General features: G+C 44.9%; 1 protein-coding gene across 1 annotated transcript in view; it reads left to right on the top strand.

Annotated features, from left to right (window-relative positions):
* The window catches only part of INCENP (inner centromere protein antigens 135/155kDa), a 17,766-nt gene extending 1,597 nt beyond the window's left edge, over window positions 1-16,169 (top strand). The window contains exons 2-18 of the mRNA XM_009334168.1: window positions 278-375; window positions 447-1,228; window positions 3,456-3,507; window positions 3,676-3,709; window positions 5,985-6,063; window positions 6,622-6,673; window positions 6,995-7,112; window positions 7,200-7,334; window positions 9,634-9,743; window positions 10,130-10,250; window positions 11,014-11,136; window positions 11,677-11,849; window positions 12,143-12,233; window positions 12,413-12,415; window positions 13,775-13,885; window positions 15,063-15,222; window positions 15,955-16,169. Of these exons, the coding sequence (XP_009332443.1) occupies window positions 278-375; window positions 447-1,228; window positions 3,456-3,507; window positions 3,676-3,709; window positions 5,985-6,063; window positions 6,622-6,673; window positions 6,995-7,112; window positions 7,200-7,334; window positions 9,634-9,743; window positions 10,130-10,250; window positions 11,014-11,136; window positions 11,677-11,849; window positions 12,143-12,233; window positions 12,413-12,415; window positions 13,775-13,885; window positions 15,063-15,222; window positions 15,955-16,169 (2,457 nt within the window). The remainder of the gene's footprint in view (window positions 1-277; window positions 376-446; window positions 1,229-3,455; window positions 3,508-3,675; window positions 3,710-5,984; window positions 6,064-6,621; window positions 6,674-6,994; window positions 7,113-7,199; window positions 7,335-9,633; window positions 9,744-10,129; window positions 10,251-11,013; window positions 11,137-11,676; window positions 11,850-12,142; window positions 12,234-12,412; window positions 12,416-13,774; window positions 13,886-15,062; window positions 15,223-15,954) is intronic.
* The last annotated feature ends 6,197 nt before the right edge of the window (window positions 16,170-22,366 follow it).

Raw genomic sequence — 22,366 nt, 5'->3', positions numbered from 1 at the left:
AGCTCCTGGGAGGCTGGAAAAAAATCCCCTGCAGAAGGTCGCACGGAGATCTCCTCCTCCCCGCGGCGTGCCCCGTGGCGTCCCCTCCGCCGTCCTTACGTTAAAGGTCCGGGCAGAGGCTGCGCTCCGCAGCGCCCAGCCGGCTGGCCTAAAAACGTTCCGAGACCGCGGTCCTCCTGACAAGCTCCGCTCTTTGTCGCTCGTTCCGTTTTACGTCTCTGTGTTTCTTCTTCCTCCCATCGTCTCTTCGGCTCCGGAGTGGTTACGTCCACACTAGCTGCGTCCCGCGTTAGCCGCCTCCTGCGGCTCCGTGTACGTGGAGCTCTCGGAGGGGCTCGTCCCAGACGTTTTAGCTTTGTTTCTCTGCGCGTTCCCGTTTGTGCGTGGAAGGGCTTCAGCCTGTTCCTGAATCCGGTTCCAGTCTAATGCACTGTTTCTATTGTTAGATTATCTAGAAGGAGGAATAGCAGTCTCAAACTGGTACCCGCCACGCGATATTCTCAACAACTCCGAAATAAAGAAAACCTGGAGCTAATCAGGGCTGAGGCCAAAGAAGTCTCTCCACCTCGGCGTGTGACAAGATCCCAGGCTGCAACATCTGCTGGAAGCTCCGAGGTCTGTCCCGAGACCCCTCCTGTCCAGCAAGTAGAAGGGAAGGTTGCCTTAGCAGAAGCTGATGTCAGTGATCACGTTAGCACTGAGATGCACCTCCAGAAGGGTGCATCTAAACCAGCAGAGCAGCTCTTCGCGACCATCCTCTGGAGCTCAGATGATGGTTCTCCCAAGGAAAGCAGGGTTGCCAAATTGCCGCCTGTGCCTGCAGCCTCTGAGCTGACGGTCCCTCACACCCCCGAGGCAGACGATGCAGGAGAAAGCGAGGCTGCGCCTAAGCTGAAGACAGGAAAGGCAGCTAATACTACAGTCATTTTAAGTGAAGAGCCTAGGCTGGAGGAGGTAGATGACTCTGCTCAGGTGCAAGAGGGGTCTGATAAGGAGCCTTCCCAGCGCATGAGGGATAGCCCAGGGACTCCGACAGGCTGTAGGCTGAGCCGTCGCTCAGTGCGCAGGAGTCTGATGGGTAAAACGTCCCTGACTCGCAGAACCTCCTTGGCAGAGAAATACTCACTAGCCAGCAAGAGGGAAAGTATGATCAGGAAATCTATCACCAGGACAACGGTCAAGAGGAAGGCAGCTCGAAAGTCATCTGTGTCCTCCAGTTGCATGGATGGTAAGTTTGAATGTCACCAGATGAGTTTGCTTGGCACCATTCCCTCTCTCTGTTGAAGTAAAACAACGTTATGGGGCTAGTTCTTCAGTTTGGGTGCAGCAGCTGATCTTCCTAGGCTAGACAAGCTGCAGTCAAGCATGGATGTTCTCCTTTGACTTAAAATTATTTTTTTCCTCACTACTCTTACTTGAGTACTTTTCCTCACTACTCTTACTTTCCTCACTACTACTTAACTTGAGTGGTTAAACATTGGAACAGGCTGCCCAGGGAAGTGGTTGAGTCACCATCCCTGGAAGTATTTAAAAGACGGGTAGATGAGGCGCTTAGGGACATGGTTTAGTGGGCATGGTGTTGTTGGGTTGACGGTTGGACTCGATGATCTTAGAGGTCTCTTCCAACCTTAATGATTCTATGATTCTATGATTCTAACTGGCTTTCTAGAGACCTACGTGAATAGAGAAACCCAGGTGACCGTGCTAGTTTGTGGCCTATGAATTCAGCCTTGTAAATCAACTGGGAGAACAGCCTTAATGTCTTCTGAGTTTCTGTGGTGGTAGCTTGCAAAGTTAAAGAGGAAGCTGGCAAACGGGGTTTGTGGCTGCTGGCGGCTGTGGGCTCTCACAAAGGCCTGCATGTTTTCTGGGAAGTGAGGTAGCTATCACAAATTCACCGCTCTTTAAACAGAATCTGGCTGCTGGTTCTAGAGCTCCTCTTTTGAGAAGGGAATTTTGAGGCTGAACTTTGTAAATTTGTTAAAAGTCTTCCAAACTTTTACAGTTTGCGATAGAGGCAGGTTTCAGTGAGGGACAAACAGATTTAGATGTTCTTCCGTGCTACTGGAACGCAAGCGTTGGATTTAGTGCAGGAGAACAAAGTGATGGATATAACCTCTCTTCTTTTTCAAGCTGAGGGAAAGAAGCGGCTAGTAAGCAGTGGACTAGTAAATGGCTCCTGAAATGCAGGTGATGCAAGAGAACCTCTTCCATGCAATTTGACGTTGAGGAGAGCCTGGCTCTTTTGCACAGCGTGCTGCTTTGTTTGAAGGGAGAACTAATACAGAGGAAATAACATTACCGTAATGCGTTCATCTGCAGCGTTCTAGCTGTGTGGGATTGGTGCTGTGTAACACTGACTTTTCTTGAAGAGTTATCCCGTTTTGGCTGTAGGATATATTTGGAGAAGCACTTTAATGTTTTTTTCCCATACCAATTTAACTGTTGAATGTTTTTCTAGAACCAGAGCACTGCAGTCCCCAGTACAGGGTTTCCTGTGCTGGTAACGGGGTAGTGCAGAGTTCTGTGTAAGTTCAGAAGCGCGGTGTTGAGGGCTCCCTCAGTAAAAAATGGAACCGTAGGGAAGTCTTCTCATTTGTGCTTTTGAAAAGGCACTGAAGTGGCTTTATCTGCCCAGTTTAAATGATCAGTCTGTGTTGTCCGATCTGGATTACCTGGGAGGTTTAAAGGAGGCTTTGTTTCTTCCCTCTGCACTACTTGACACAATTTCCAGGTCAAAATTTCCAGGTATAAGGGGGAGGAACTGAGATGTTTCAGGCAGCTCCTGTTGAGCTCGTTAATGCTTGAAAGCCCAAAGCACCTTAATCGACTGCAGAGTGCGTGTGCTGTGTCTGATGCATCAGGTCTTGCACGGGGTATGTGTACAGCACGTGTGTTTGTGCTTCCTTCGATAACATCTGCAATGGAAGTACGGGAGCAGACCGCACGCTCTGACTGTGCAAAGTCTGCCCCTGTGTACTCCACTCAGGCTGAAGCTGCATCGCCTTCTTAATTATTAACAGCAGTTTCCGGCTGTGCTGGTACTTAAAAGCTAGCTACCGTTGAGCCAGCTGGAACGCTTCGCAGGATGCAGCGCTCTGACTGTAAATAATGCTGGTTTTAACTACTGCTGATATCTGGACGTGGCCCTGCAAAATGAGTCTAAGCCCAGACCTAGTCACTCGTAATGTAAGCCCGTTGAAAATCACTTTGAACTCATCTATAATTGAAAACATCTGTTTTCTTATATTAAAATTGCAGGCGGTGTTTTCTCTGGTGCTACTTAGGTACATTCAGCTGCCCTGACTTGTAGCAGCACGCGTTGGAATTGCGGGCAGTAACCCAGGAGGCAGAGCAAATGCCTCTGCAACAGTCTTGAGTGAACTTCGCTCCCACAAAGAGCCTTGGCCTGCACCTGTATGTTATAGCTCTGGCATCTTTTTCTTTTCCTGCAGTCTCCAGCTCTGGAGAGGTGCCAGAGGATGAAGAAACAGTTCTCAAAACTGGGTGAGACTACTTTAAGATATTTCTTTATCCTTAATATCCTGCTTGGAGGATTTTTTTACAGTGTTGTTCTTGGTATAAAATGCACCGCTTGCAGAGAACAAGTTGCTTCCCAGTTTCCTTGCTGTTATTAAACATGGCTGCCTTTTTTCTGTTTTTTTCCCCCCCCAGGCCTCCTCCTGGACCTTGTACCCCCTCCAAGTTGGTAAGATTTGAGCGGAGATTAAAAGCATTTCTGTTTGTATGGACTTGTGAGCAAAACGTGTTGAAGACACCTCTCATTTGTTATTGGGGAATTAGGGAGCTCTGGCCGCGGATCGCCGGACTTGGTCCACCTGCTGCGTAGCACTTGAATAAAGAAGGCATAGAGCACTCAGCTCGCATACGTGCACGAGCCTATCCATAGCCTCCCTGGTTCCGATACACAGGCTAGAGGAAGTCTGAGATTGTCGAGTCTCTTTTAACCACAATGTTCCAAAATCGGCAAAACAAAAACCAGTGAAGTTTTATTTGGAAAATGAGCACGTGTGACCCAAGGCTTATTTTGGATGCAAGTAGAGGTATTCTGTCAGTATGGTGTTACAATCTCAGATGCTTTCAAAGCCAAGGCTAGCTTTGACTAGAAAATAGCGTTCTCTCTCTGTCATTTTACATAAATATATTTAAATGATGGGTTGATGCACACCAGTGCTGAATACCGACCTTGGTATTGCTGGCATTCAGAGTAGAGTCCTGCTTTCTGGCTCTTGCTTCTTAGCCTCTTGCTAGAGATCAGTTGTATGAAAATTCAATCCTGAATCTATACAGATAAATAACCTTCTTATAATTCAGGTAAGTTTTTTTTCAGTTGGACAGAGTTTGTACACTATTAGTATTTCTGCATCTTTAAAGCTGCTTTTGACCTTTTAGTCCTGCAGATTATTCAAAGCTTGTCAGTTTGTCTTAAGACAACTACAGAAATTTGTAAATATCATTCAGGACAAAACATATACCTCCATAATTCTCACTGCCCTCCTGAGGAAGAAATCCCAGGATTATGTCAGTGTTTTGTCCAGAATAATTTTCAGTAAGTGAAGACTGAATTAATGGAGTGGATCTCTGTGGCCTTAAGCACTTCGGTAAGCAGGAACAGGCTTATACATGCTTTTATGGCTGCGCTTGTCAGCGGATCTGCAAAAGTTTGAATAGACTCAGTTTTTCTAATGCCTCTAGATTTTTAGCTTGCCTGAGTTACAATTGTTGAAAAGCTTAAAGGGAAAATGGGGAGAAGAGAAAAATGAACAGACTGCTTTGCAGATCTGTGAGTAGAGGACTCTTTTGTTTCTGTACCCTGATGAATTTATAAATACGGTCTAGTCCATGCAGTGTATCTGATCTACCCTTGATCCTCATCTTTTATTTCTATACCACTGCTGTTGGGAGTGGGACCTTGTAGCCTGTCCCATTCTTAGCCTATGTCACCAGGTTACTTTACCCTATCTATCTATCTGTCTATCTATCAGCAGTTTTCCCGGCAAACCAAACGTGGTTTGGTTTCTGCCAGAGACTTCCTTTGGGAGCTGTGAGCAGCATGAAAACGCGGTGACTCAGCAACCTTCTCAAACCAGAAAATGTCTTTGTAGGAACTTATAAAGACAGTACCTGTATGCATGCTGTTACTTAAAGGTCAGATTCTTCTCAGGCCTGGTCTCGAATTAATTAAATCTATGTCCTTCTGTTGGGCTGCAAGATGCTTCCTGTACCTAGCCGTAGGATAAGACTCTACAGAAGCATTAGGGGAGGATAAAGTTCCCAGACTTCTTTTTTCTTCTCTTCCCAACTCCTTTGTGTCTGCCAGCCTACACACTGGCCAGCGTGGGTTTGGGGAGTGGAGTTAATGCTTCCATTGCTAGCAGAGTGCAGATTTCAAAAGCCATTGCCTGCTCTCTCTCAGGCATATAAAACCATTACCACAACAGAATTTTTTATCAGTATAAGTGCAAAGGCGGCAAACGGCAATGCATATCACATTCACAACAGAAACAGATAAGTCAAGGAAATGAGCCGTTTGTCTTTGCTGTCTCCCTGTTTGTCCATTCATCACTGCTAAGTAAAACGAGCGCTGCCTGACTCTGCCAGAAGTCCAGCAAGCATAAGCAGATTTCCAACTTGAAATGTTTTTGTCCTTAATCGTTCATGAGTTTGTTCAGTTTGAGCAGTCAATCCCTCATTGCAGATACTTGTGTTCTGTTAACTTGTGCTTCTAGTGATGACATGACATCACGGAATTTACCGAGGTGGTGTCCCGAGGTATTTTTCACAGCTGGAGGTTAGGACTTCACGCTGGGTACTGGCCCCAATACTTTATACTATGCATGCGGTTTTGCATTCTCTGGTAATATTGCAGGCAGTGTCCTTGTCAGAATGACATCACGATTTGAAACAGTAATTGGCTGTTTCTGTGTGAGAATGGTGCTGAAACTCATTTGCTTTTCCTACAGAATCCCCAAAGTCCACAAATGTCACTTCGCTGTCGAACTGCCAGCAGAAATGAGGAGCCGCAGGAGACAAGCAACAACGGTAGCTTCCAGAGGATTTTTGTGGCAGAATTTTAAAAAGTCATCACTTTGTTGGGAGGCTGACTGGGCAGTTTGAAAGATTGTCTAGTTAATTTGAGAGCCCAGTTTGAAAGACGAATCTAATCTTTGACAAGCGAGGATTTGTTTCAAGAGATTAGCAGTTAGGAAATGCTGTGCTGGAGTTATTTTCCACGCTGGGAAGCGCGTGGAAATGAAGATGGAGGGGTGCATGCTCTCCAGGTTATGGGAGGCCTAGTTGAACCCCATTTCTGAAGCAAGGAGTTGCTCTGTATCCGTGCAGAACACAATAGCACTGCATTAGCGCAAACTGCATACCACAGATTACTTTAGAGAGCTTTGCTTTATTTTGTATTTCTAGGTTTGAATGGTGCTGTGCGGTTGCTTGCTGAAAGCAAGAAAGGTCCTGCCGTGCGTAATTCATGGCAGGTTTTTTTGCTATTTAGTGAGCTGCTAAGTCTGTTGTCTGCTTTTGAAGTTGTGTTGGAAGGGATTTATTTTTTTCTGCTAGAACTAACCGTGTAACTATGCTTTCTTTCAGAAAACAACTTAAATAAGAACGGGGAGACCCAGGAGCCACCCCAGAGTGCCAGGTATGTTCGTAGAATCATTCCGCTTGGAAGGTGCCTCTGGAGACCTGTAGTCTGGTTCAAAGCAGGTACAACACTGCAACATCATTAAATGGCTTCAGTGTTTTGTGACTATGAAACTTTTGCGATAAGTTTTCTCTGCCTCTATGAAAAGAGAATTTAATTTTAATCTTCTATCACATTAGAAATTTTTTATTGGATATCTACTTGTGTATACACAATGAAATATCTTCTAAGCTAGGATAGTTTTATGATGTTTTTAAACCTGACTTTGAGACAATCAGGAGGATTTGCCATGAATGATGGACTATATTTTTCTCACAGGAGAAAGCCAAGTTACAAAAGAGCTGTGGATGAACGCTATGACAACCAGCAAGCAGAAGATGGAGGGCTTTCTCCTCCGAGAAGAAAGACCCCATCCCCTACCTTTCCAGCCAGCAAAGTAAGATCCTGGTAACCCTGATGTACTTTACCAAGACCTGTTTCTTACTCACGCTCCTGAGAATTGTTTTTGGCATTCCTCTCATAGGTTGTACGTCCTTTCAAAACATTTTTGCACACTGTGCAGAAGAACCAGCTCCTCATGACGCCAAGCTCTGTGGGGAGAAATGGAGTAATAAAATCTTTTATCAGGTACAACACTCCTCTCCAATCTGATCCCAAGGTAAGACGAGACTGTTGTAAGCTAGTATGTGATGGTCTGATGAGTGTTTAAGTTAAAGCACAGACATGAAAAACTTCAACCCATATTAAACTAAGAAGTAACTTTAAGCTGTCTGTTTATACTTACATAAACTAAATAAAATTGTGATTAGTCAGCTTCCTAAAGAGTTCTAATTTGGACTCTAAGCTTCATTACTGTAGCATTCCCCTGTGGTATTAGCAAGTAACAGTTGGGAAGGAGAACTGGGAAACGAAAATCAAGGGGATTTTGAATACTGCAGGTGAGGTGTATATATATCTGAAATCTGCACATCCAAAGTCTCCTTTCTAGGACTTTTCTAATGAGTGAGATCTGAGCAAATGCGTCTTAAATCCAAACTTCTGATGTTCTGAGATTTTTCGGACCTTTGAAGCAGGAAGAAATATGAGGCTGTCCTGAATAGGAGACTGCTGGGTCAGTGAGACAAGTATGCCAGTGTCCAAAACTAATAGGCATCAATGTCAATATGGTATAATTGTCGCAACCAGCAAAGACAAACAACACACCTTTGCTGTTTGCAGGAAGATGCCCCTACCTATGCAATACCACCATGAAGTTTACAGCATCACAGGGGAAGCTCCTGTACCCCAAACAGAGTAGTTGTTTGGGTGGATGGGATCTGAGAAGATCTCGTTCTAGATTTCCAAAGGGAGTTGGTTTTCCCTGTGTTCTGCTTACACAGGACAGTTTGGTCATAAATCATGATTATTTAATTACATGGGCTGGACTTGCAGTAGGAATACTACCTGCATCACTGATGGGCAGCCCTCACTCTTACCTGATCTGCATTTAGATTTGGTCTTTAACTCAGAAGAGAAGTCAGTGTTCAAGGAAAAGCAGGTTTCAATCAGCGTGCTGTAGTTCCTATTCCAGAATAGCGCTCTGACAGTGTCAGGCAAGTACAAGGGTGTAGCTTCATGGATGCACCTAGGGACGTGCTAGAAGCTGGCGTGCCGAGCATAGACTGCTCATACTTCAAAATAATGTAGTTCTAGGGCTTGTTTTCACTTGCAGGAGAGTTGGGGAGGGAGAGGAGGGCATACTGCAGAAACTGGTTTTCCTGCATCTAGCTTATATCTGGCAACCTAATATCAGAACTTCTTTGTATTGCTTAAAGCTGTCACGGTTGTACTGCTTAGGGAGTCTTTCTGTACTCCAGCAGATAAGAGAAGTCTATCATTAGGAATTAGCGAAGGATTCGAGCTTCAGTCTCACTGGTGTTCTGCTGACGTTAGTGTCTGTATTGACAAAGGAGTTAGTATGATGAGAAAAGTCTTCTGACTAGTGCATCCTTTGTTGCTGTCAGTTCATTGAACGTTATATTTTAGGTTTCATTCCAGTGCGGGCAACTTCTCTTCAGGACTTTTTCTGTGTGGGGGCTAAACATAACTAAATATCACCAGGGCAATAAGATATAATTGTTAGTTTTAAATTAGCCAGTTTAGATACTAATAACACCAATCACTTACAGCATGGAGCCCAGCATAAGGTAATCACTTCAATATTTCACCGTGCTTATCAGTGGGTTTGTACTAAGATCAGGCCTGACATAATTAGGCATCTGCAGTATCAAATCTGGCATTAAATTAGTTTATCTTAATCTGTTTGCTGTGACTGTAGTGATGGCTGGATCTTGCTCTTCTAACTGACAGTATACTTAGGCTGAGTTAGCTGGGCTGTTTAGAAAAATGAGAAGAATGCACTGCATTTCTGTCTAGATGACATATGGGGCTGACTGTGTGCTTGCATCAAGCTGTAAGCACTCTGTCTAAATGGTGGTGGTTTACCGTGAGATAAAGCTTTGTGGGAAGCAAAGATGCCAGTGGGAGTTCTGAGTTGAAGTAAGCAAGGTGTTTCCTAGAGCACCATCTGTCGCCTACACTCGCTGCAGGAAGTTAGTATCATTGCCAAGCATTAGCACTGCTTTTTTGGTTCTTTTTACCAACATAAATCACAGTGCTGTCTGTCTGCGATCTCTGCGGAAGCTGCCTGGGCTTCAGGAGCTGGTGCTTCTCTTTCAACTTCCCAGCTTCTTCTCTTGCTCTCTAAGGTTAACACCACTGCCTTGTTTTCCATCGCATCTGTTCTCAAACATCCACGACTACATCACAGGCTACCTGAGCTCTGTTTCAGGGTTGTTACCATCCCTTGGTTCTGGCTGCAGTTCCCTGGTGTTACCTCTGGGCCCTCACTTAACCTGAGCAAGGTGAGGTAGAAGGAAGCCCTGGCAGGTGGGTATAATCATTTCAATCCACCTCAGGAAAAGGAGAGACAGAAGCTAGAGACTCTGAGGAAAAAGCAAGAAGCCGAGCGGCTGAGAAAACAAAAACTGGAGGAAGAAAAGAAACGGCGACTAGAAGAGGCAAAGCTGTGAGTATATGCTTTCTGTCTTGTCTGGAGTGCGCTCTCTGTGCCTGTAGGTCCCTATATCTAGATCTTTTATCTTGCAGAGTCCGTACATGCAGCAAAAATTCTTGTCGGCTTGCTCTCACACCGCAAAGACAGTATTTGTTCTCATAGTGTCTATCTAAAATGCTAATAGAAAGTTAACTATCCTAGCTGACTGCTTCTTCAGCTTTTTGTCTTAAGTCCTCTGTTGCAGGTGGAGCTTAAAAATATTGCTAATGTTTAAATGAATGGTGTATTTGGTTTATTGAATTTCACGCTGCCCAAGAGCTGTCTGTTGGCCTTGTATTTGACTTGTAAGGAACTCATCTAGCTGGACTACAATGATAAAGTTGCCCTGTGTCCTATAGGAAGCGTGAGGAGCGTCTGCGCAAAGTCTTGCAAGCTCGGGAACGGGCAGAGCAAATAGAGGAAGAGAGGAAAAGGCGCATTGAGCAGAAGATAGCTCTGTTTGATGAGAAGACTGAGAAGGTAAGGCCCAATATACCTATAGAGTTTATTTGGGAGAATAAATAATCTATGGAGGTAGGTGATGTGTGCCTTCCAGAAAGAGAGGAACTGAAGCTGCTTGAAATCTAGAGAACAAACTGGAGAACAGTTGAATAAAGAACTTTCCAGAAATTTGGCGATTCTGAGTGACTGCCTTTCTCTTGGTTACAGCAAATGGCAGATGAAAACATTTATTTTCCAGAATTATGAATCTAAATGGGCTCTATTAAGGCTCTGTCAGACGGGAGAAGAACTTCAGGTAGATAAAGCCAGCCTAATGGCCCTGAGGCTTTATCTACTTGAAGTTGTTCTCCCATCTGACTAATAGATGGAGAGGTGAAGATAAACATACTTCCTCCAGACCCCTTCTTGTACCTGAGACTTTCAGACTATTTGCCCATGTGACCATAGCAGTCATTTGTCTGCTTCAATTACCTCCATCTGCTTTTCTTATTTCATGGTTTTGAGAATATATTCTGATGGCTTTTGTGGTATTAGATGTATAAATACCAGAGTAGGATCAGCTCTTCCTGTGAAGATGTAAAAGAAGGTCGTTTCCCTAAATATTACCTTTTTAAGATAAAGCACAGGTCCCATTGGCTCCTGGTGGCAAAAAAGGAAGCTTTTGCCCTGTGAGAGGGTGGGAGCTCTGCATCTTTGAGACTTGCTGCTATGATATTTGACATGCACAGAGAACTGCCCCACCTGAGACTTAGGTATTCAGCTGGCTGTGTGTGTGTCTTAGGTGCGGGAAGAAAGGTTGGCAGAAGAGAAGATCAAAAAGAAGGCAGCTGCCAAGAAAATGGAAGAAGCAGAGGCCCGGCGCAGGCATGATGAAGAGGCCAGAAAACAAAAAGCACTGCAGCAGGTCTGTGCTGGAGCCCATCCTGTCATCCTGCATGCAATTAGAATGGCCGCAGTCTGCCACAGTCTTTGTAAGCAAGGAATCCAGTGGGAGTACTAACACGAACCAACTGAGTGAAAATTAGTTTGTCCTTAAAGCTCTCCGCAATGTTGTGCTTCCCGCTTCCTCTTGCAATATGCTGTAAGATGCTAGTGGTGGTTGTGACCCACATTTCTGCTGTAGTTCTGGACAGATTCTTACTAAAGACCTTAATTTGTGGATCGGCACGTATTAAAATCTCTCGGTTAAACCTGTCTCTCAGAGATCCAGAGCATGGTGGCCATGAGGCCCTTTGGGGTACATTGTGGGCAGGGAAAGGCCAGCATTGAAATATCTGGAGAGATGATGCATGTACCTTGGAAGCACTGGGACTTTAGCCCAGAGTTGTTTCCCTGCTGTGTAGTGATAGGTGCTAGAGACTTCGGTCAAAGAAGGTGTTTCTGCCCCTTTATTCTGGAGCCTGCTCCTGTACAGTGTGAGTAATCGCCTTGTTGGGCTTACCAGGAGGAGGTGGAACGTCGGCACAAAGAGCTAATGCAGAAGAGGAAGGAAGAGGAGCAGGAACGTGCCAGGAAGATTGCTGAGCAGAGACAGGCGGAACAGGAGAGAGAGAAACAGCTGGCTGCAGAGAGAGAGCTGGAGAGGAAGAGGGAACAGGAGAGAATCCAGGCAGAAAAGTAAGACAATATCCATTTATGTACTAAATTCTGTGCCGGGACTTTGAAAAGCAGCAGGAACAGAGGGCACTAGTGAAAGGCTCAAGCAGTGAAGAGCTACTTTGTGCTGTCAGCACAACTCTGGACCATCATGGGTATTGAGCTGCCAAGAAGAAATTCTGGGCTCAATGTAGGAGGTATGGTGGGGAGTGCCCTGAAAAGCTGTGAGAAAAAGAGGGGTTTGCAGCAGGCACTGAATGGGAGGGTACCTCTGTGTAGTTTTCAGAGTAATGGTCTGTTGCTTTGGTTCTCAGGCTACGTGAACAGCAGGAGAAGGCTGCTCGCCTGCAGAAGGAGGCGTTGGCTGCTAAAGAACAGCTCCGCAAGGAGGTGGAGAAGACAGAAGTAAGTACTCTCTTTTTGTAGATGGGTAGAGCCACGTGGATCAGACCTCAGTAGCCATTACTGTTGGGAGCAGCTGAGCTGTGAAGCTATTGAGAACCCTGATGAGTGAGCTGTTGCACTTCTGAACTTGAGCCAGCCAAAGGTGCTTTTACCCAGAGTCTGTTCTCTGTCTGCTTCAGAAGGTATGCTTGCTCTCTTTAGATGGCAGCAGTGCAAGAAGAAAGGACAGATAAGGTACACGTTGAATTCAAGTGAGGTTTTTGGCTTTTCCCCCTGTCTGTGCTCAGGTGTATCTGTACCCCTCTTGATATCAAACAATAATTAATCCCAGACTTTTCAGAAGGAACATCTCAATTTTACATTTGTGCCACCTGCAGCAGAACCACAGTAGACTTAATCAGGTTATTTTCTGCAATGGTCATGCCAGCATAGATTAACTAAGCAGGTGTTTTTGCTTGTGGTGTTGAAGAAGGAACTTTTGATGCCTTGGCAGTCCATGCTATTTGAATAAAGCAACTGCAGCTGGATAGGCTCAGGTTTTTGCTTAACTCACAGCATGCATTTTCACTGGAGCAGAGATAAAGCCCACAGGTGTTGTTCAGGTAGCTTTTGGAATGTCCCTTCTCAAGGATTTGCACAAAATAATTGCTGGGAATTGGTAGCAAACCCTTTGCTATTTGGACTGTTGCTTTTTGGTTTATATAAGATCTGGGACAACTTGCACTTTCAAGACGATTTGTGAGAAAGAAGGTTGGAATAGTTGATTGGAAATTGTCCAGCGTTTGCCTGAAATCATTGTCACTCCACATAGCAGAGCTGTGGTATCAGCACACTGACAGCAGTTGTCTAGCTGCCTTCAGGGAGCTGAAGTCCTTGGTGGGGATCCCTGCGTGCCCAGCAAGCTCCTCACCCTGTCAGTTCGCTTGGTGAAGTTGACAGGCAGTTGGTGGTAGGCCTGTGTACAACTTGTCCTGCCGTTAAGACTGGGTGGGGTTTATTTCACTTGATTTTAGATGTCTGCTCTTTGAGTTAGCAGCCTCTTGGTTTCCTTTAGATCCCGTAGGAAAAAACAAGCATTCATGGGGTGAGATTCTTTTGACCTGTTTGGGACGGTTACTGTACAGTGGGATGACTTGGCCTCTAAAAGTACTGTTTATTAGTCTAAAGAGAGGCTAAGATCAGTAGCACAGACTTTTCCGTCTGCAAATGGTCAGCTGGTTTCTGATGTTTATATCCTAAAGATAAAGTCAGTAGCAAGTTTTTCAAAGCATGAGGTCATTGCATTATCAGAGGAAGGCAACTAATGCTTTTAAATGGGAAGGTCAGTTTGTTTGTGCCACTTTGTGAGGAAAGCTCAAACTGTTGCATTGCATTTGTTCACTGTCTGCACTGTGTTCAAAGTGCTCCTTAGCATCACAAGTAACAAAGACTTGCAATTAGATGCTTAGATATTTTTTTTTGCATATCAGAAAAGTGGATCCCTGGATTAACAGCGTAGCTTAGTTCATAAGATTAATTCATTTGTGATGTCGGCTTGCCAGCAGGAGCAGAGGCTAGCAGAGATGAAGAGGCAGGAGCAAGAACAGAAGAAACTGCCAGAGGAACAAAAGGCTAAAGATATAGCCCAAACACAGCACCTAGAAAACAAAGAGGTAATTCTGCTCTCTCTGGTGACATTTCTTTAAGGGTTGACATCAGAGAACTTTGATTCCAGCACTGACATGCTGTTACAATGGGCAGTTTTACCCTCTGCTTTTTATATTGCCTTTCAATAATGAAGGGATCCTGTAAACTTTTTTCCTGGTTATCTGAGGTTGATTCCTGGTGGCCTTGAGTATTTAATTGACTTTTGTGGAGTGAAAAGGAGGGAAGGGAAGTGGCAGGTATTTGCCAGGATTTTCTTGTTGTCAGGGTAAGGCAGTGGCTGTTAAAGTAGCTTTGCCTTTCTAAGCTCTTTAAATACTAAATGAACCTCACAGGCAGCAGCGATGCCGAAATAGTGTTATTTAAGTTCAAAGTTGGAAACAGCCACGGGATGGCAGCAGAGTCTGTGGAGTAGTATTGCATTTGTGCCTCACTACTGCTGGAACTTGAGATCCTGGAGGTGAGGTACATGCCTTGAACATTGAAGACAAATATATGGATCTTTATCTCCTTCCAAAGCTATATATTTTAATCTTTAAATGCAAAACCAGTGAAATAAGACTTAATGTTAATGGACACAAAGCCACGAAGGCAGCCTCTTATGGGGAAAAAAATCTGTTTCCAGCTCCCTAGAGATACTTGTACCTCTAGTTAAGGACTGACTTATGTTTCACGGCTGGTGAAATTTGCAGTTTTAAGTTTTTCTTCATCACTTGCATTTTCCTTAGTCATGCTGTTCCCATCAAAATTACAATACAGTTTGTCCTGAGCTGATACGTGTGTATTCTCTACAAGGTAATATTCAGTTTAATATTATTAAACAAGCCCAGAAGTTTGGTTGCAGCATATTTAAAGCACATTACTCGGCTCCAGCTTTGAGGATGTAACAACTCCGTTCAAGCCTTGCTTGAATTGAACAGAACTGCTGTATCTATATTAGATGCAGGTATTGCTGGCTTGTTCATGCCATAATAGCCAATTAAGCAGCCTAATTAAACAGGAGAAGGCAATGCAAAGTTGTAATTGGGTCAAAACTTTAGAACTGCCAGACTTCAGGTTTTGCAGTTATACAGTAAAGCAAGAGATGTAATACTGAGGTATTCTGGCCTACAAGTGTCTCACTGTGGCTCGGAAGCGTAGCAGTGCTGTTGCATCTAACGCCTGTGGAATATATTTGTCTTCTAGAATTCACCTGCCTGCAATTCATACCAGATGACTCCACAGGCTCGCAAAGAGCCAAAGCCCGCCACGATAAATCCAGACAACTACGGACTGGATCTGAACAGCGATGACTCTACTGATGACGAAAGCCAGCCTCGCAAGCCCATCCCTGCCTGGGCCACTGGTACGTGTTAGCAGGTTGAAATCTGTCCTGAGAGCCCTCAGCAAACCCTGCTGCAGCTTTGACGACCTGGTTGTAAGATTTTGCCCAGTTCCTCCTACTTGCACGCTGCAGTTAAAAGTACTAACCTCTAGCCGTGTGCCTCGAGTGCTGAGTCACGGGCTTCTCTACCACTTGAGGAGCTTCATGGGACAATATTGGGGAACAATACTCTTTTAAACTGCCTTAACAGAGCTGCTAGTGTCACTTTGCCAGTGTGAATGGAGTAATTATGAACTAGTGCTCTGGCCTTGAGCCTGCTTGACATTGATTTATCTTTAAAAAGCAAAGTAATGCCAGATGTCACGGGCTAAGCTCCAGACCGGCAGCTGTTCTGGTTCTGAAATACTCAGTTCCATAATTTCGTATTCCGCCTGCCCCAGGGGAGCTAAGAAGTTGCGGGGAAACTAATGGAATCTGCAGGAAGAAAAGCTGAGAAACCTTGCCTCTTGCAAACTTATTCTAGTTCCTGGACAGAGTTCAGTACACACAATATTCGCCCTCCAAGTGATCTATGCTGAAGCTTTAGGCTTAAACAGGGTGGTTTAAAACATCAAATACTGCAGGATTTCTCCCATTTGTGATCCTCGGTGTGATTAGAGATGAGGAGGGCAGGGACACATTGCATACGAACAGCCTACACAGCAATTTTAATTAAAAAAAAATTAATGAATACTTTATCTTTTGTTTCTCCAGGGAGTCAGCTTAGCCAAGCTATAGTCCACCAGTACTACAACCCTCCCAATGTCGACGCGCTCTTTGGGGTGATCGCAAGCCCCAAGCTGGAGGACATCTTTTACAAAAGTAAACCGCGCTACTTCAAGCGCACAAGCTCTGCTGTGTGGAGTTCCCCGCCGTTTCCAGGTGCCAAATCGGTTCTAGGTCTGCCATACAGCCTGAAAAAGTACTGAGGTGGGCAGTGGCTGTTTCTTGTGGAGCAGTGGGTATGCATGTCTGTCTCTCTAGGTGAGAAAAGAGTTACTGTTCAGTAACTGTAAATCTACTGATCTAAAGGTATTAGCATTGAATAAATGTCAGCTCTTACTGGGCCTCTTGCATTTTCTGTTTTCGGGGCTTATTTTCTCAGTTAGGCAAAACAGCAAGCTTTTGGGAGATACTGCCTTGGAAAGATGCATCTCCTTTTACCCTTAGCTTTAAGCTGGCGAAGACTTAGACCTTTAGGTCATGAGAGTGCATCACCTAAAGCTATATGATCCTCCCCTCTTCAGCCAAGCAGGCCTGGTAGTAGCTGCCAGCTATAGATGAAAGTTGTATGTCTGTACTGTCCCTGCCCACCTCGTGGCTGAAGCCAGAGTACTTGTACGGCTAAGGACCACTGCGCACAGCTGGGGTAAAATCCAAATATGCACTACTGATGTTCTCCAGAAGCAAGTCATTAGCAGGTGTGGTCTTCATCATCTCCTGCACATTGCCAAATGATTTCCTTGTTTCATTTTTCAGTAATACGCTTCATCCCAACACCAGGTGCGATTATGTGCATAAGCTAGATTGGTACTAACATTACTACAGCTCGGGCTGAAATATGGATTTTATTGACCTTTCTTCAGTTGTTGGAGAGAGATCTGACCCTTGCTGTAATCGTGTCTCCAGGAATACCCAGAGTAGCATAAGCAGGCTTTGTTGTTCTAGGCTTCGTCAAGAGAAACTGTAGAAAGGTTCTGATAGCATTTTGTTTCTCTAATTTAAATTCCACGTCTGTAGTATAGATTGGATTGAAAGAATGAGTTTAACCTTGATCCCTATCTTTCTCTCTTCTCCCCTTGTCTGTTTTATTTGTTCAGCATCAAAGCTGGTTTTATTTCTAGGCCTGTTTTGCACTTCATATTCAATAAGGCAGTGTCAAATGGACTGTTATCAAAACAATTTCCTCTTAGCAGCAAAATATCAACTCAGAATTTCAGTTCCAAGAGCACTTGGTGTTCTGGGCATTCTTTCTACACCTAACTTGCAAATGGCAGACACACTTGTTTTTTCTCTGTAACAAGCTCCTGTATGGAGAGAGTAGAGGTCTCAGCAGAACAGTACTTACTGGAAGATTTTAAAGGAAACAGTTCCGTTAGTTTCTGTAGGTTGTTGTGGAAGTCTGCCTTCTGCAAATTAGGCAGTCTATACGGTTCTTACCTCAGATTCATCTTTTTCTTGCGGCTTGATTTGTTTTAAAGATGGGCGAGTGTTCACGGCTGCGATTTCAGTATGCCACAGACTGAAGAACACAGTTTCTGCGTGCATACAACTCGGTTCTTTGAAAAAAGCCCACTGTACAGAGATTGTACAATGTGTAAGGAGACGTCTACCTTTCCTTGTGCGTACAGTTAATGGACTGTTTGCAAGCAAATGTCTTTAAAATGATGTGGGGTTTTATATTTAAATACATCAACTGCTAGATGCTATGCTATTGATCAGTGTTTATATCTGTGAGATGATTGTACTTTTTTAGATGCTCTGTAGATTGTTTTGTATCTTAGAATGAATGTAACCTTTTTGTAAGAAAGCTTGCTGAAACAGCAAAAACTTTAAAGTTGAGTGCTATTTGAATGTCTGATTTGTGACATTTATCAAACTGAAAATGACAGTTTGATAAAAGTGAGTTAAATCATCTCTGGGCTTCTCTTCTGGACTCATCATAGCTTTTTATTAGAAAAATCTACAGTATTTTGGAATCTGACGTTTTGGGTTGCTTTTTGCACTTAAGATAGGAATGTTCTGTCCATAACTCCTGCTGCAGTGGGAAATATTTGTGCTTTGGTAACCCTGCAGAATTTGCTGACTAGTTTTACTTCCTTCTTTTGTTTCTGGAAACTGGAAGAGGGACAGTTTGGCACGATGATATATTCCCAGAAATCTTTACTAAGGAATACATGACTTTGAATTAATCTCGAACTAACCTTACATCCCTGTAATTCACTACTTGTGTAACTTTAGAAAACACTCAGAATCGCTACCACCAGATGGAGCAGGAACTTCAGTCACAGTACACAACTGGAACACTGGTATTTAAAAACACTCAAACAAAAAAAACCACAAGTAGAAATCCCAGGAAATTACAACCTCAAGACTTTAAGAAAGATATTTTCACTTTTGATTATTTCAGGTATTTCTCTTCATTTTTATTCCTGCTTGCGCAGGCAGCCTTTCCTGAGCTCCGAGTGCACGTGCTTTCTGGTACAGCCTGACTCCGGGTTTGTGCCTGACCCTGAGCTGGGCCTCCCTGGAGGTGCTGCTCTGGGTGGGTGTCCTGCACAGAAGGTGTCGTACGGGCAGGGTAAACGGCACCCTCCTTCACAGAACTGGGGGAGAAGCTCGGGGTTTTACGGCAATCTGCCCTCACCCTAGACCTCCTAGGGTCTAAGGAATGAATGTAAGTGCCCTTGGGATACTAGAATCTTTGCCGGTACCTACCAGTTTATTGCAAGTTACTGACGAGTCCAAAAACAAACAAAAAAAGGGTGGGGTGGTTAATATTGTCTCTTTAATCATGATGAGTGTTAGATACCTTGTGAAAAAGGAATACTGGGGATTCAAACAGCCAAACAAAAGGTCGAGAGGGCAGATTCTTGGCCAAAAGAAAAGCCATTTCCAGTCTTCAAAGACCACTTAAGCTTAGTAACAGTGGTAAAAATCTATAACTGTGATTTTTGCCATCGGATATCACTTGCCATGATGAGACAGATGCTGGCCTCAAGAAGGCCTCAAAGCAAACACTCATAGTATTACTTCTGAGCCACTTAACTCTTATTTTATACCGCTGATCTCAGTAAAATTACCTGAGGTATTTGCTTCTGTCAGATGCTTCAGACTCATCCTTGAAGGTAAGCAGAGTGGGACGACGTCTTGCAAACTTCAGCAGGTATGTAGAATAAGCAGCTAGCCCCTCTGATCTAAGCTGTCATGGTTCAGCTTTGTTTAGAACACCTAAAAAAGAAAGAGGCAGGGACTTTTCTTACCAGGTCTTCTCAGTAGTACATGATCAGGACTAGGAACATGAACCAGGGCCTCTCAACATCCTCGGGATCACTGACGTTTCAAAGCATTTCCTCCAGGTTTGATTTCAGGTGGGATGCTGAGCCTATTTGGGTTCAGAGGTGCTGAAAATCTAGCAAGAAAAGCTAGTTTCAAGTAAATAGAACTATTAAAAATCACTTTTAAGCATGCATGAGAGCTTGGCATCCCCACCAAAGCACTACTGAGGTTTGGTTCCCGTTGCCTCTGCCCTTTTACACTTATGACTTACTCTGGCATTCCCTTTCCTATCTTAAACATCCGAGTATCCTTTATCCTTTGAATTAAAACCCAGCGTATGTGGCTGTTCTGCAACTGGAGCACAGTGACTGTGTTCCTTGTGGCTAATGCCTTTCTTGGTCCTCCTTCCTCGGGGGATATGGCCGTGTCCAAGGAGAGCAGCCCTGTCCAAGGTAGCCTGCTACTTGCTCAGCACGAAACCGCCAGCCGGCAGCCCAACAAACATGAAAAGATTGCAGTTGTGACTGGAAACAGGCCAAGAGCTGGAAGGCCTGAAGAAAGTGGAGCCACGCTGGAAGCCGTCTGGGTGTAAAACTGAGGCGAAGCACGCGGACCTCGGGAAGGGAGAGCATTGCCGCAGGCCTGGCTCAGGGGCTGCATCCCTCAAGGGGGTTGGCAGACGTGGGGAGAGGACTCTCCACGAAAACCTGAATGTGGGTCCGTCATCTCCGCCCGTTGAAAAGATGGGGGAAAAAACTGCATGCCCTGGTGAAGTCAGCTTCTCTAATTTCTACTTGTAACTTTCCATTTCCAAGTGCCAAGAGCGCTTTCCCCACCTCACCTGCTACTGCCTTTGAGTCCAGGTGGCTGCCTGTCCTCCAAAGCACTTGTTTGCACTGCACAAAGCATTGTCTCCTGGAACAACAAACAAACGAACAATTCCCCTGTGGCAGGTCAAGCCAAATTCTGCTGCTTCCTCCCTTGAGAACACCGTTTAGTAAGCCTTTTTCTGTGTGCCTTTAGCCTAAAATGCTCGCTGATAAGGCGGTTGTAGGTCTTTGCTCACGTCCTGTGGGAAGGTTAAGCTGTGAGTTCTCATGAAGGGATGTGACTTCAGTTACCTTCTAGATACAGCCTCAAACCCACGACTAACGTTCTCTGTAGCTACAGCCCTGCCTTGTACCCAGGACTAGCGTTTCGCAGCCTGTGAGCTGTGGATGATGAGTAGCCCGCAGGATACCAGAAAAGAGCATGCAAAATGGTTGCAAAAGAGTGAAAGTTGCATGCACCTGGAAACAAAATGAGAAATAAAAGGAAAACAAAAATTAAGTTTAGTCTAATGTTTGTTTGGTTCAAAGTGAGAACCACATGGGCAACGCTGCTAGAAACACTCCTTGGGGTTGCGGGAGAAGGAGGGGTATGTGCATGTATGCTTTCCCCTCCCAGATAGGTTAGATGGTTCTGGAACCACAGAAAACGTGGAAATAGTGCACGAGGCTCGGCTCTGCTCTGCTCAGACCGGCCTCACCGTCATGGAAATAAACCCCTTGCCTGGCTAAGCTGGGAGTTGTGCCCCTCTCCTGACCTCTTCAGTGCTGCCGCTGAAACACAACAGCTTTATTTCCAGGGTCCCTTCCACAAAGTAGAAGCAGGAAGGATTCCTAGAAATGAAAATAAATGCCCTAGAGATGTGTTTTCAGAGGGTCTCGCACGGCGTTTTCTCCATCCCGTGCTGCTGGCTCAGCCCCGGGGTGGGCGAGCACTGCACGAGTCAGGACTTGGCCCAACCACCCAACACGAACTCTCCCACCAGTCTTTGCCCTGGCACCCTAAAGACAAGAAAGGAAAACAGAGAGGAGCTGCAGAAGTCATCGTGCACAAGCAAACTTGTTTCTGTACTGATCTGTTGTAAGACAAGCCAATAGTTAAATCTTTCAATGTTTGGATTATAAATGAGAATTAAGCAGTTAAGATTTTTATCTGCGTGTTTTCTAGATTATCCAACCTGCACCGGCCAAGAGACACAACCCAACAAAATATCATTCATCACCTACTTTCACGAACCGCAGTGTTTTCAACAGCAGATTTGTTAAAACTTACCTGTGTCTTAACACTAGGAACACATGAAACTGTCTCGGTTGCATCCAGCCATAATCCTTTCATGCCGCCCTCTCTTTCTACCGGACACAGAAGGAGAGCCATTACTGAACTCCCCAAGTTGTCCCTGATTCAGAAATGAGATCTGGCTTCTCCGTGGACCGGCTCTTGCCTGCTCAGCATCGGCACCACCTGCAAATGGATGCAGTGGAGTTGGAATGACCGGCACAATGGCTTTTACGAGCACGATAGTGCTGCAGGGAAGGGAAACGGATAGACGGCAGAGAAGCTGGCAGATGGATGTGAAGGCATCGTGTATCCCAAGAGATCTGTACCTACATCCTCACTAAACCTCACGACTTTTTCATGGTGGAAAGACTGAAAACCAAGGCTTACAGGAATGTCGAAGCAGCACAAGGTGCTGCTCATGATTTATAGCCCTGCCAAGCCTTTTTCTTACCTGTCATCATCCCCTTCTCCCTTGCACAGGGAGCAGCAGAGCCTGCGTGTCCCAAATGGGATACCAGCCCCCCCCCGGGGACTGTGGCGTTGGCCTGGAGCGGCGCTGGACGGACTTCAGCAGCGGCCGAGAAGTGAGTAGGTGGCACGGCTGCAATGTCGCTCAGGCAAGAAAACCCTGCTGCCTTTAAAAGAGGCTTTGCTGGGTCAGAGGAAAGGCTGTATGATAAAACAGATGCTAAATCCTATCGTTTTCGCATCCTCCCCTTCTCACGGTCCCCAATTTGTCACCTCCTCTGTGCACACAGGGAGAGCGGCCAGCTTCCCCTGAGCTGGCACGCTACGGGACACGCTCCAAAGTACACAGGGGTCTTTCCAATAAAGTTTGGACCCAGACTTTATCTTTTGATTGTTCAGGGATTAGCCTGAAAACATTATTATTAATTAAAATGGGTTCTAGTGACCTGATTGCTGACAATATTGCCAGCAGTAGGAAAACAAGAAAACCAAACACTTTTAGACAAATCCCCAAATGACATTAAGTAGCTTACAATGAAAATCCAGATTAGCA

The sequence above is a fragment of the Pygoscelis adeliae genome, unplaced genomic scaffold (assembly GCF_000699105.1).
Source record: "Pygoscelis adeliae isolate BGI_AS28 unplaced genomic scaffold, ASM69910v1 Scaffold420, whole genome shotgun sequence".
Lineage (NCBI taxonomy): Eukaryota > Metazoa > Chordata > Aves > Sphenisciformes > Spheniscidae > Pygoscelis > Pygoscelis adeliae.
The sequence above is the reverse complement of the archived record's forward strand: the minus strand, read 5'-3'. Positions and strand labels throughout refer to the sequence as shown.